The 15,168-nt window shown below is 33.8% G+C and overlaps 1 protein-coding gene across 2 annotated transcripts; it reads right to left on the bottom strand.

Moving 5' to 3' along the window:
- Positions 1-3,905: 3,905 nt before the first annotated feature.
- On the bottom strand, positions 3,906-13,655 carry LOC101258688 (probable LRR receptor-like serine/threonine-protein kinase At1g67720). 2 transcript variants are annotated; one of them, XM_004246651.5, is made up of 15 exons: positions 13,256-13,655; positions 10,501-11,032; positions 9,793-10,304; positions 9,496-9,628; positions 9,265-9,336; positions 9,091-9,159; positions 8,929-9,000; positions 8,554-8,622; positions 7,828-7,982; positions 7,500-7,741; positions 6,616-6,742; positions 6,474-6,542; positions 6,211-6,397; positions 4,812-4,947; positions 3,906-4,477 (listed from the first exon to the last, which is right to left on the bottom strand). In XM_004246651.5, the coding sequence occupies exons 1-15, from the start codon at positions 13,329-13,331 to the stop codon at positions 4,142-4,144; spliced, it is 2,787 nt and encodes a 928-aa protein (XP_004246699.2). In that variant the 5' UTR covers positions 13,332-13,655; the 3' UTR covers positions 3,906-4,141. The 2 variants fall into 2 exon arrangements, with proteins under 2 accessions (XP_004246699.2, XP_025888725.2); XM_026032940.2 differs by lacking the exon at positions 8,554-8,622.
- Positions 13,656-15,168: the final 1,513 nt, after the last annotated feature.

Raw genomic sequence — 15,168 nt, 5'->3', positions numbered from 1 at the left:
CTTTCTAAAGACATTTGCAATAAATTCAGAAGAGACGGAAAGTTGTTTGTCTTTGTCAAAATCAAAAGAGAGAAGATAATACTAGTTTGTGTCGAAAAGAGAGAAGAGAGAAGGTATCGGAGATAATGCTGAAATTTAAGAAATAAAATCTATAAAAATGTTAAGTAATTCAATATAACCTTAAGATTATTAAATCGAAAACCTAATCATAATAAGAAACTCAAAAAAAAAAATCGTTTTATAAAATCACTTGAAAATCGCTAACCTAATAATCAAATATCAATGAAATAATAAATTTGTCAATATTATTTGTCGTTAAATCAATTTTTGCACGCCTTTAATAAAATACACATAAATTTTACTAATTTACAACAATGATGATAAAATAAGTGTAGTCCCATAATTAAGGTCTAAAAAAAAATAATACGTACATGAATTTGAAATATTACTTTATAATTAGTAAAAATAAAAAGATTATTTATAAAAGACCTTTGATTCAAATAAAATATATCAAACTAAATATGAAATGGAAATGCACATGTAAAGAAGCTAAGCAATTAAAAATAAACAATTATTTCAAATATGTATTACTAATTAATTCATTTGTTATACTCTCTCCTTATTGTAATCTAAATATAACTTGTTTATCAATCAAATAATCATTAAATGAATAATATCTTAATAATTTAAATACTTTATATACAATATGACATATAACAAATGATTTATTGTTTTGAACATATATATATGTAATTGTTAGTGACATTTATGAAAAGTTCTTTGAAAACTAAATTTACGTAAAATTATGTGAAGATCATATTAAAGAAAATTTTTTTGGAGAATATTGTATTGGTTTTTATGAAAAAAGTTTTTTATTTCAAATATAAATCAATGACCCAAATTTTATTTGAATATTATTACATTAACATTATGCTTTGATATCATCAACGGAATCAGATTGTTGAGTCGAATTTTATAAAACTTTATATTGTGTTTTTTCTTAGAAAATTTACATTTTTTCAATATTCTTACTTCATGAGCTACAATAACATTTTTTCTTGAAAGAAGTTGTTAGAGAAAGTCAATTATAAATTATATAACTAACTAGATCAATGATGACCCGTGCTTATTAGTTGTTATTAGTTACAAGGAGACATCTTTATGCATGCGCAAAAGGCGATTAATCGAGATAGTGCAGAGGTGACAAAGCATGCATGAGGTTTCCTTCAATCTGGTGGTCCCTGTCGCCTCTAAAAGTTATTAAAGTCGGCATTGAAAGACATTATTAGTGACAACTTTGTCACCGCTAAAAGATATTAATATCGCCACTAAAAGACATTATTTAGCGACAACTTCTCGCCGCTAAATGATATATATGTCACCGCTAAAAGACGGTATTAGCGACAACTTTTCCCCCCCGCTAAAATAAGATATTATTATCGCTACTAAAAGACATTATTAGCAACAACTTTGTCACCACTAAAAGGAATATATGTCGCCACGAAAAGACACTATAAGCGACAATTCTTGTCGCCGGTAAAAGGTATTTTTGTCGCCACTTAAAAAACTATTAGCCACTAAAATCAACTTTTAGCGACCACATTCTTGACCTTTAGTGGCGGTTTTAGTCGCCAATAAAAAAGACTTTTAGCGACAACATTCACTACTTTTAGCGGCGGTTGCAGTCGCCACTAAAAGATACTTTTAGTGACCATATTTATAACTTTTAGCGGCGAGTTTAGTCGCCACTAAAAGACACTTTTAGTGACCACATTTATAACTTTTAGCGGCGACAAGCATAAGCTTTAGCGGCTATTTTAGTCGCCACTAAAAAGACTTTTAGCGACCATATTCATAACGTTTAGCGGCGAGTTTAATCGCCACTAAAAGAAACTTTTAGAGACGACATTTCATAGGCTTTTAGTGGCGGTTTTTGTCGTTACTAAAAGACTTTTAGCGGCCATATTTATAACTTTTAGCGACAACATTCATAAGCTTTAGCGGCGGTTTTTGTCGCCACTAAAAAGACTTTTAGCGACCATATTCATAACGTTTAGCGACGACATTCATAGGCTTTTAGCGATGACATTCATAAGCTTTAGCGACGGGTATAGTCGCCACTAAAAAGACTTTTAGCGACCACTTTTATAACTTTTAGCGGCAGTTTCTAAAGTAACTTTTAGCCACCACATTCATAACCTTTTGTAGCTATTTTGTCGCCACTAAAAGCGATTTTAGTGCAACTTTTATCGCCGCAAAAGGTATTTCAGTCGCCACTAAAAGATATTAACGACAACTTTTGTCGCCACTAAAGTTTTTACCAGTAGCCAACTTAAGTCCTTGTTAGTGGCTACTTTTATCACCGCTAAAATTTATAGTAGTCGCTACGAAATGTTTACTTAAGTGATAAATTTTATTGCCGTGAAAAAGGTTTATGTAGTTGCCACTAAATGATTTTTAGTGTTAATTTTTTGTTGCCGCTTTAAGTTATTTTTTGTCGCCACTAGAAAGTATATATAGTAGCGACAAATTTTATCGCTATAAAAGATAATATTAGTTGCTAGTTCCCTACCAAGCAGTGGGATGAGCACTACTTGAGAGGTATTAGTCGCTATTAAAAGTTAGTATTCATAGCAAATTTAATCGTTGCTAAAAAAGTACGTTGTCACCTTGTAAATGCTTAGAATTATTATCAAACTTTAGTCCCGCTAAAAAACATAATCATTACTAAAATACATTAGAACTTTGACCAAAATTGTTGTAACGATATGAACATTGGAGATAACCTTTTACCCCTGCACTATTTAATAGCGTATTTTAAAGGTATATATATGTCTACGTGAACATAAAAAAAATATTCATAATTAAAAATATCAATCTATACACATGGATATGCACATATATATACTTTTAAAATACACTACTAAATAATGCAGGGGTAAAAAATCCTCTATAAAGTTTGATATCGTAACAATTTCGATTAAAGTATTTTTCAGACCATTTCCATAAAAATATGTATAGCAATCATCCTTTTTAAATAAAAAAAGAAAGAGAAGATTCGACCTCTTTTTGAAGTTTGGCTTTAAATTCTACCTTATTGAGTCGCTCGATCTATCTCGTAAAGATAGAAATGCTATTTTGGTTAGATTTTCAATTCAATTAAGTAGATACATCACAATTTTTTTACTAACAATTTAATTTAGCAGCAAAAGTGTACAATGACTAGTCTTCATTGTGGTGCAGAACTGATTGATGAACTAACAGAAATGGCAGGTATCATAATCAACAATGTTGTACAACACTGCAACAAAGACAGTAGCAATGGTAGGACATGGGGCCAATCATTGATCATACTATTGGCCTACTGTGTTTGGACTGTTCCATTCTACATATCCCCTCACATGACTATCCTGTTCGGATCAGTTTTTACGCACCTCAACTATTTTATCGTACATGTATTACCTCCCGCTCATATCAAGTCGTGCTTCTCAACTACTGTATCGAGCACATGCTATAGTATCATGTTGCACACTTCAATTACTTGATCGAGCATGTGCTACTTTCCACCAACACGAGTACCAAACTGTGCACTTCAACTACTTCATCGAGCACGTGCTACTTCCCATCAACATAAGTATCATGTCGTACACTTCAGCTACTTCATCAAGTCAGCCTACGTACGTCAGCTACTTCATTGAGCATGTGCTACCTCTCACAAACACGAGTACTAGGCTGCACAACTCAGTTGCTTCTCTTGAGAACGTATTACGAACCTCTTACCAAGTTACATAGCTCAACTACTACATTGAGCACACACTAACTCCCACCAACACACCAACACAAGTACCAAGTCTGTAGCCACTCATGGGTTTAACCATAAGAATTTCTATCAAAAGGGATACAAGTATAGAATTGTATACACTTTTTTTCACTTGGTTCAAGCCAAAAATGTGCTCAGAATCTTGCCTTTACACAGCACAGCACAAAAGAAGTTTTGTTTCAAAAAAAGGTGTCAATAACATCAATTGTGTAATCCTAGACCTTGAGAGATATGTAAAATGGTGGCAAAAATGAATTGGAAATAACACAACTTAATGGTCTATAATATGAACAAAATTCTACAGTTATATGAACAAAAAACTTATCGAGCTGCTGGTCTTGTGATAGATTCATCAATGGACAAGTAATGGTCACTTGCACCAAGGTCCATTGAACCCCCGTGTAGGGAGGAATGCATTGAATGCCTGGATATGTCATCTGAACTACCTTCCTTTACTGCTTCTGCGCCTCTTTCGATTGCAATTGCATCCTGGATTTCTTTGATAACTTCTGATATTGATGGTCTCATGTTTCCATGAGGTTGGACACACATCAAAGCTTTCTCAGCTATCTTCCAAATTGATTGGATGTCATAGTCATTGTGTAAAGCGGGGTCAATAATGCCCTGAATGTCCCCACTTTCAATGTGTAGTTTCGCCTGGATGATTAGAAGCAGAAAGTTTTAAAATCCGTCCAGCAAATGTCTAAGACGGCACCAAACTTTATAGCATGGTTCAATAGATAAAATCCTTCCCACAAAGGGATTATGCAGGAGTCCATATAAATTTTTCAGATGTTCCCACTAAACTATAGAAGAAACTAAAGACAATGTAGAAGGTTGGGTCGTTGGGACACCTAACGAGTACAATAATATAGGACTATATCACAAGCAAGAAGATATCAACTTTTTTTAATGGAAGAAAGTACTAAGGTGAAAATTCAGTAGCAAATTATTATCAAAGATAGTGCATATGATCAATAAATAATCTTACCCACTGGACTATATTACGGCAATTGTGACCAAAATTTTCGTTAGATATTGCTTCTTGTCCAGATATTAACTCCAAGAGAATGACACCAAAACTGTAAACGTCACTTTTGTCCGTCAACTGCTGGGAAATGTAATATCTGTATAGACATTAAATTAAAACAGTCAATCTAAAAGTCCTGAAGAACATATAACTTTTTAGGAAAAGACAACTTAGGAGGCATTACCCACCGAACTTCAGGAAAAACTACTGATCTTGCAACATAGTTCATGCAGAATGAACATAACATCTAGTTTTAACAAATCCAGATGACATTATAGAGAATAGCACTAGATTTTTAAAAGAGGAGGTGATGTATCAATTGTTGACACTCCTGTAAAGGGTATTATGCACAAGTCCTTTGTTGTTTTAATCATTATTACTCTGTCCTTAACTTCTGTAGCATACTTTCCTTTTTACTCTGTCTCAAAATGAACGACACTTTTCTATATTTAGAACAATTTAGCTTAAAATTTATATTTTACCCGTATGAGAAGATTTATTGCCACACAAATGTCTATGGCTTGTTTTAGGACCACAAGTTTCACTTCCCTTGTTTCTTTAACTCCATGCTCTGTCAAATGGTATCACATATATTGGAACGTGGCAGTACTAGAAAGGAGTTTCATAAATATTGACGAAGAGAACATAACATAATTGAAGTAAAGTCTGGTTAGAGAAGCCCTACATTCTCCATTATTCCGTAGAATTTTAAATTATTTCTAGTAGAATGAGATGGGCACAATCGAGCAGAATTTTTATAGAGGACTGATATAGCTAAGCCAATTAGATGGGCAATGGTGTGTAGTTGTCGTCGTTGCATAAAAGAACTCAAAGAGTAGGATTAGGTGATGTCAAGGTCAATAAAACAATTAAATACAGAGACCTCTCCAGTTTCACTGAAGATCAGTCAAGTGAATATCTTACACCACCATGGATATAATCTAGCGTTGAGAATCAAATAAATAAATCATATTGCTACTGAGACACTTCCAAAATGAAATGTCGCAGTTGTGGACAAGTCATTTATGCAGAATCTTTTCAATTGGTGAAGCAAAACTGCTAAAACATTAGCTTGTGCTGTGGGAAAACTACTCATGTAGCCATGATTTGCTTTTTTTCCCATGGCTTTGAAACTCAGGTATATAATTCAACTTAGGAATAATACTAGCTTGATTTGCATCATTAAGATTCATAGAAAAACTGTCCTTGCTAATAGGGGTGAAGAGACCAAGAATATATACGATCCTTCCGACAAATTAAGAGTACACATAGCAACAAAAAATTGTGGAATAAAAATGCAGTCAATGCTTGGCCTTGTACAGTGAATAAAAAACTCAAAGTTCCAGAGAAGAATGCATACTCGGGATCCAGATATCCTACAGTTCCACGGACTATGCTTGACACATGAGAAGCTCCATCTACTGCAAGTTTGGAGAGACCAAAATCTGAAACCTTTGCTCTCGTATTCTTGTCCAGCAGAATATTGCTAGTTTTCACATCTCTGTGGATGATGGATGGGACACATCCCGTGTGAAGATATTCGATTCCTGAAACAAGCATAAGAGTAACACAGTAAATATAGAAAGATCCTTCTCGTCTAAAACTTCTTCCTTTCATACAAACCTTTTGCAGAATCTTCAGCAATCTCAAGGCGCCTGATCCAGTTAATACGTCTATCAGGTGATTGAGGACCTGCCAACATTTATACACATTGAGAATGTATCAGATTAGAACTTTCTGTAATCAATGTGAAACATGAACTTACCATAGAGGTGTTCTTTTAGAGTTCCATTATGCATGAATTCGTACACAAGGATACTCTTCCCATCTTCCTGACAAAATCCTAGAAACTGTACAAGGTTTCTATGATGAATTCTTGAAAGCAGAGCGACCTGCACCAAATATCATCCAATCACATATTAAGTGTCCAGGAAAACCATAACAATTTAATTCAGTAATACCCTCACTAAAATGGAAATTATAAGTTTGACACATAAACTGGATATGGTTGTACTAATTTACATCAGATCCAAAATTGCACAATGTAGAGGGAGAAGTTGCAGCACTGTGTAACAACTTAATCAAGTTCTAGTCCATTGCTGGTCTAGAGGTTTTATAGCCGGTTACCTTCTATGCAATATACATTTGATGAGTGTGAAAAGTACCACTGAGAAAGTGTCCTCTGGGGTTAAATTAATCCTTCCTAAATTGCGCAGCTTTCATTTTCTAGACTGAGATGCTATGCAGACTTGGAAAGCAAAAAGAATGTGAGTGTCAAGGCAGCCTCCGGGGTTTTGGTTCGACATCAGAGGTAGTACAGAGCAGGAGTGTGGTAGGTGAATGTCATGACTTCAAAACCAGGTTGTTGCACCAAGTTTGCTATTTAAGTTAAACGAGGTAGAGGGGTGGGCCCATTATCCCCGAGTTCCAAAAGTATAACAATGGATTCCAAAAGTATAACAATGGATTCCTCGATAATGTAAAAACATTGAAGTGTAATGATGAAGCCTCTTATATCTTGATCTTCCTAGCAAAGTTATACAAATAAATAATGGGTTTTTTTGCCACAGCATCAGTCCCGACATTCAAGACCATGCTTATGCATCATGACAAGCTTCTAGAATATAATAGGAGCATCCACCTATTTACCTCATTTGAGAACTCTCGCTTCCCCTGAAAGGAATTATTTGTAAGAAGTTTGACAGCAATTTCCTTCCCGTCCTTCAATTTCCCATAGTATACAACTCCAAATCCCCCTGATCCAACCTTCCTTTCAAAGTTCTTGGTCGCTTCTTCAAGTTCAGCTAATGAAAAGCAGTGTGCTGCTTCTGTTGCAGCATCTCCCAAGGAAGAGACAAACCTTTGAGGAGGTAAATTCATCTCGAGGTGGCCTAAAACAGAAAGATAATGAGAGTTCCACAAAAAAAAAAAGACACTTAGCTTAAAAAGTTGAGCAAAATTAAGTATTGCACCAGACCTTGCTTAGGAGGGCTTTTTTTTCCTTTTTGCAGTAGTATGCAAGAGGCAATAGTAGCAAGAAGCAGAGCTGAAGCCCCAACTGATGATCCTATAATGATTTTCTTACGGCTGCGATTGGTTTCCCCTTCGTGAAGATTAAAGTTTCCAGTATAACTGAGGAGAATACGGAATATTTTAGCAGATTTAGTAGAGAAGTAGACAAGACAAACAATTTAGAAACACAGCAATGATTATCAGAGAAACTTAAGATTTGTAATTTCGACATATAAAATGTAATGACCAAGCTTAGTAGAGACTGAGGACGCTTTCAATGTGCAACAAGAACCATTAAAGTAACTGAAATAAGAACCACAACCAAGCGCGGTGGATTTAACATATGTGTATCTTTACGAGCCAACTTATGTTAAGATCATCTGCTTTCATAAAGAAAGGAGTATTGAGTCTCTACCATGAGCTCTCTATAGATATACCTTGGTAGCTGAAATGAAAAGGTTTAGGCATCAGCAAGAACACCTTAACCACAAGCTAGTTGGGGACAGTATGAATCCTCACTATCCATATCATTTACTTAGACCCGCCTCAATCCAACATTTAATAATTTAGTTTCTCTACCGCTAAAAGAGTAAAACTCAAACTCAAAACGATTTCCATGGCAGTACAGGATAAATGCATGACAAGATACAAGGCCTCAGAAACAAACACTTAGCCCAGAAATGATACCCACTTCAAAATCACACCGTTATCACGAAGACCAGATGGCACACTTCCAGTTAGCATGTTATTCTGCACGTACCTGCAATCATCTTTTTTATTAAGAAAGAGAAGAGAACTTTACTAGAGGCAGTACATGCGCCTGCAAGCTAAAATAAGAGAAAGGGAGGCAAGTGGAGCCAAAAAAGTTCCAACGATGTGATTATGATCTGCAGCTCAACCAGGGTTATGCTAGATTCTTATTCTGATGCGCAGAAGCTTAATATGGGAGTTAAGCTTATCATCCATATGCATGAACTGATAGTTGAATAGCATCTACAGCCTAACATGCTTCAGTAAATTCTACAGGTAATTGTACATTTAGTCAATAAATAATTTTGCTGCTTACAGTTCTTTCAAATTTGATAGGTCTTCTAAGGTGGAAGGAAGGTGTCCACTCAACTGATTGTTCTCAAGATGTCTGCAAGAAACATAATGATTAGATTCACCACTTAATGTGTTTTAAGAAAATATCTAAAAAGGTTGAATTGAAAAAGGCAGCTCAATTTACATTATCTGTAAGTTGGGACATCCGCTAAAATCGGGTATTGGACCAGTCAGTGAATTACCGTCCAGCCAGCTGCATTAGGAAAATCGGTGCATATTGATTATACTGCAGCAGAAAAGGAAGAAGGGAACCACAGCATATGCATGGAACATTTAACAGAACAATATTATGACTTACAGCTCAACTAAGCTGCTCAACTTTGTCAACTCCGACGGAAGATTTCCAGTCAAATTTTTCCCAGACAATTTACTGCCAATGGTGACAGTTGTGAATTATAGCCCATTGCTTCAGGTTGCAAAAACAATATAAAGAGAAAACTAGAAAGTAATTTTAATTCTTCCATAACTGAAGTGCAGAAAGTGGAACACATGAAACTACACATAAAGAAGCTAAAGTGATGAACTATACATTGATGTTATTCTTGGTCTGATATCTGAGTCACAACGGATCCAGGACCATGGGACTGGTAAGCATGGGTCACCACCTTCGTTTATCAAATTGGCAGAAGAGTAGTGCGAGACTAAACTAGAAATAACTGGTCCTGAAACACATGCAAAGAGTTAGGGACATGCCTTTACTATTTTGAAACTAACGAACAAAGATGCTCATTACAACAGAAAAAATCCTTCTAATGAAATAAACTGCAGATAATCATTTCAACGAACCACATTATAATAATGTTCAAAGAAAAAGACATGGTTTTACCGTCTAAAGAGCCATCAGTTCTCTTTACATATCTGTTTACTTCCATAGCATTCAAGAGAGGCCCCATGGTGGAATCAGATGTCTTTCCGAAACGAAAAGATAATACAAAGGGCAAGGACAAGTTGAAGTAGCCGGGCTCATATAAACGATATTTCCCATGGGCATTCTCTTGGATATTAACAGCAACCTTGCTGATATCAGGAGCTCCAGGGAGAAGCAACCGGAATTTCCTACTATCACCAGGTTTCAAATCCTCAATTTCAGCAAAATAAGTAAATGCCCAACCAAAACCAGGGAAACCATCGAGATTCAGACGATAAGTTAACGAGCCATTTCTTCCTACTACAGCAGTCTGCATTGCTTTCTGAGGAGGCATCTCACCATTTAAGGTATTCACATCAATTGGCATTTTGGTTGAAACTCTTTCAGTACCAGCAGCCACATCAACAAGGTAATTGGCTTTTTTTAGGGTGTCAGACGCCCATATTCTATCAAATGGGTCATCAGGGTACCTAGGAGAATAAGGACATTAAGGGAAGATCAAAATTTCAGAAATCGAACAAAAACAGTAAATCAGAAGAAAACCATGCCCAAAGCCTGCTTGTTTCAGTTCAAAAATGTCAATGGCTATTAGATTCTAAAAATATACAAAACGTGCAAGAACATAAATTTGGAAGCTGCCACAGTAATAGAAGAACTGAAACATACCTGACAGGATCATCACTCGCTGCGCCAAAATTTATCCTAGCAGACACGCTCATGAAAAAATCATTCTCACATTCAGTCATATATATTGAACCATTAAAATGTCGGAGCTCAAGTGTAGAAATGAAGGGAAGCCCCGTGGTTGCATTCGATAAACAGACACTTACGGAAGGTTCCTTGGCTAGAAATATTACCTCTTGGTATTCCATTGTATTAGCATCAGATATAACTATTGTAGCCCAATGAGTTGCCCCAAGTGAGATATCAAACTTTGGGTACACATTGTCCTTATCAAAGTTTCCATATAGAAAAGTTGCTCTTACAAGGTACCTGTTTCGGGGAATCACATCAAGTGTATAGCAATACTTCCTGTTATCGGCTGGAAAGTATCTCAAGGCCATATACTGTGTCCTTGTCTCATTTGCTACAGAGATATTGGCTATATTTCCGCTAATCATTTGAGTATCAGGAGCCCATTGAAGACCAAGTTCATCTGTGAAGTTGTCTTTGCCTCCACAATCTAAACTTACAAAACCTGTTTGACAGTTTAAAATTTATCAGCAGTGCATAAAGAATGAATATATATCCACCAACTTTCACATTCATTGGTAAAGCTTCATTAAAGAATGAGAACTGCTTTCTCCTTTAGCAACCCCCAGAAATTTTACGTCATGTCTTATTTATCTCTCTTAACATCAACAACATACACAGTGAAATCCCACAAGTGGATTTGAAGGGGGGGGTGGGTTGTAAGTATATGCCGACCTATTCCTACCTCGCGGAGATAGAGAAGTTGTTTCTGGAGGACTCGGCTCGAGTTCAATAAATCAAAGTAGGTATGAAAAGGAAAAACAAGATTGAAGAAAATATAGCAACTACTAAAGAAACAATACTCCACTAACTACTAACCTTTTACATCCTCCTATCTAATGTCATGTCTTCGGTAAGTTGACAAATCAAAGTAGGTATGAAAGGAAAAACAACATTGAAGAAAATATAGCAACTAATAAAGAAACAATACTCCACTAACTACTAACCTTTTACGTCCTCCTATCTAAGGTCATGTCTTCGGTAAGTTGACAAATCAAAGTAGGTATGAAAAGGAAAAACGACATTGAAGAAAACATAGCAACTAATAAAGAAACAATACTCCACTAATTACAAACCTTTTACATCCTCCTATCTAAGGTCATGTCTTCGGTAAGTTGACAAATCAAAGTAGGTATGAAAAGGAAAAACGACATTGAAGAAAACATAGCAACTAATAAAGAAACAATACTCCACTAACTACTATCTTTTACATCCTCCTATCTAAGCACATCTCCCCAATACTTTTTTGGCCAACCTCCTATAGATCTCTCTAGCTTTGCAGAAACTTAAGCGATTCCATAACACTTTTCTGTTAGATGCTATTGTTTTAGTTACACTAAGAAGTTGCATTTTTAAAAGCCAAATGCAGTGTCAACAACTAAACATCATTTTCAGTCATTTCCTTAATCCAGATCAGGATCTGGCTTACTAAAGCCGAAATGAGGTCTCAAACCACTAACCTACAGAAAATTCTGAGTACATCGTCAGTTCTCTGCTTGAGATTATCAAAACTTCTTATGATTGCCAACAAAAGCTTTATGACTAATGTGGTTTATTCATGCAATTTAATAACTCTTTCTATCAGCTCTCACAAGTCAAAATTACCTATGGCATCTGGCAGAATTTTAATTTGTGCAATGCGAAATGACAAGGACAGGCTGACAGCTGCATTAAGAATTTAACTTGAAACAATTGAATGGCAACTTGATGTAAGTGGTTCCAGGCTTATGCTTATTTCTAGTGGTGTACTTGTTCTAATATGCACAAAGGGATCAGGAAATGTTTCTCTCATTTATAGCAAGTTAAGTCAAATCTCAATCAATGCCAGATCTTTATCATATTATTAGGCTGCATAGGCATGACTCCTTGTCCGTTGGACACCAATTGACGCAAGCCAGTCTTTGAGAATTGGATTAAGCTATGTAAAATAGTCTAAAATTTATTCTCCAAAAGGTCGAACTTTTCCTGCTCAGAATCTGTTCTAAATCAGAGTTCCCTTTCCACAAGTATGATACCTAGTCATAGATTTAAAATAGTAACATGGTCCATCAGATTTCAAGAATGAAAGCATAAGCACCCACAATACATGCATTCCATGAATATGCATTCAACTATAGATACATCCTTAAAAGTATGTAGCACATAGCAATGAGACAAACAAAACATTTAATTTCTCCTATTCTACTATATTTGTTTTCTCCATTTCACATTTCAAGTAAAATCAACTACCTTAATCAAATAGGAATTTTGTTCAAAGAGCACCATCAAAAGCAGTAGATACATATGTCATGCATGTACTTCTTTTCTTCTTCTTTTTTTAACCTCAAGAGTCCAGAGCCAAGAACCAACTCCCCCAACTACTCCGAATTTCGCGCAATAGAAAGCTCACTATTGGGGTCTCAGCGCTCCCTAACAAAGACGACTTCATCTCTGATTAAGTATGAAAGTGACTTTACCATTCTGCCACACCCTTCACTATATACTCTTAAAAATCAAATCTTGCAGCAGATTTGCTACACAGAAATACACTATGAACATCACAACAAATTTTCTTTAAGAAAAAGTAGTACAACAGATAATAACAGAAAACAGTGAACAAGAACACGTAAATCTACAACCCCACAAACAAAAAATAAGCAAAAACATATTTATACAAAAGGGTTATTACCTGGCTGTGCTTGGCTGCCATTAATGAGAAGAAAAACAGCAAACCAAACAAAGAAGATGAAAACTCCAGTACCCATTACTCCAAATCTTGTTCTTTACTGAAAAATAAAAAAGAACAAGTACTACTATGGAGATGGAAACATCAAAAAGGACACTTAGCTAAAAAAAAGTTAAACATAATATCAAGAGATTAAAAAAAAAAAAAAAAAACATAACATTAATGTATATGATTGCTATACATATGTTTCTGAAGTGAAAAAGAATGTTTTTTTTCTTCTTAAATTAAATAAATTTGAGTAATAAATGTTGAAATAGCAAAAAAGTAGGAATCTTGAAAGAGAAAAATGATAAAAATTGAGTTTTTTTTAATATTTTTTAGTGTGTGAAAAGGACTCTTATCACTCTTCTGCTAAGTTAAGTTGGAAGCATTATCACTTGTCAGGTACCAATTAATTTTTTTTTAATATTTTTGTTGTTTTATGTTTATCTATTAAGATTAAATTAAGGAAAAAAAATAATTTTATAAAGTTTAATTTAACATGACATCTTAAGTTGTTATAACTTTGGTTTTTTTTTTTAATTCTTAAATAAAGTCAAAGAAGTTGTTACAGTCGACAAATAGTCTTATTCTAAGAAAAAATATTATATGACTGAAATATATAAGTTATCGAATCGAGATTTATCGTATTAAAATTTAATTTATTAAAGTAAATTATTTTAAATTATATATGTCGTTAACATTAATATTGGTCTATATATATATATCTTGATTAATCTATAATATCATATTTAATGCCGTTAAAATTTAAATGTGAAGGTTTAACTTTTATTTTATATGTAATTTCTTGAAAAGTTTTGATGTATAAAAAATAGATAAATTATGTATATAAATAATTAAAATATATTTTTTAACCGTATCAAAATTATATGATATCATATATTTTAATATATTTGATATGTATACATCAAATAATTAAAAATTGAAAGGTAAAGAGAAAAGGTCAAATATGGGATCTACAACATGGAAGGTTTAATTATTTGGTTCGATTAATTTAAATTTGAGTTACGTTAAAATCGTTAAAACATGAATGTTTGATTATATATAGTTTGCTATCTTTAAACTCTTAGTTGAGAGTTGTACTTTGTACGTATGTGCATTCGTCTGCAAATTACAAAAGGATGTAAACTGCACTAGATAAGTCATATACAACAGCTCGACTCATACGGTATTGAAAAGGAACAATTTTAATTTATTTATGCGGATAACCATCTTTAAACGAACTAAGTATTCCGTATTTTAATATTAGATATACAATGTTGATAAAAAAAAATTTAGTGTTAAAAATTTATATAACAAATAGACATTTGTTAGAGCAATACTATAGTTAAATTAATTAAAAGTTGAGATAATTGTGAGGAAAATAACTTGTCCAAAAAAGTAGAAAAAAGTCCCTTTTTTTTGGAAAAATACATTTCTTTTAGGAACCAAACAATTAAAAAAAGAACTTATTTTAATGCTAGGTTTTGAAATAAAGGACAAACACAAACTAATTAATTATCATTGTAAACATCTATAAAGGGCAAGTTAATCTATAAATAAACAACTAAATTATTTTAATTAATATCATTATTTTGCAAAATTTTAAAGGAAATAAACTACGCAAGTTAAGAAACGTTAAAGATATTTTTAAATTCATTATTATATTAATAAAGAAAATATAATTACGATGTTTGAAGAAACTTCGTCCTCAATATAATTATTTAACTAGTTGAGTCAAATCTATAATTATTTAACTAGTTGAGTCAAATCTAATATTGTTATATTTACCAATTAGATTAGGATCATTATTAAAATAATCGTCTTACACATTATAAAAATCCTTCAATGTTGATAAAGAAAAAGATCTTTGTGAA

The sequence above is a fragment of the Solanum lycopersicum genome, chromosome 9 (genome assembly GCF_036512215.1).
Source record: "Solanum lycopersicum chromosome 9, SLM_r2.1".
NCBI lineage: Eukaryota > Viridiplantae > Streptophyta > Magnoliopsida > Solanales > Solanaceae > Solanum > Solanum lycopersicum.
The sequence above is the reverse complement of the archived record's forward strand: the minus strand, read 5'-3'. Positions and strand labels throughout refer to the sequence as shown.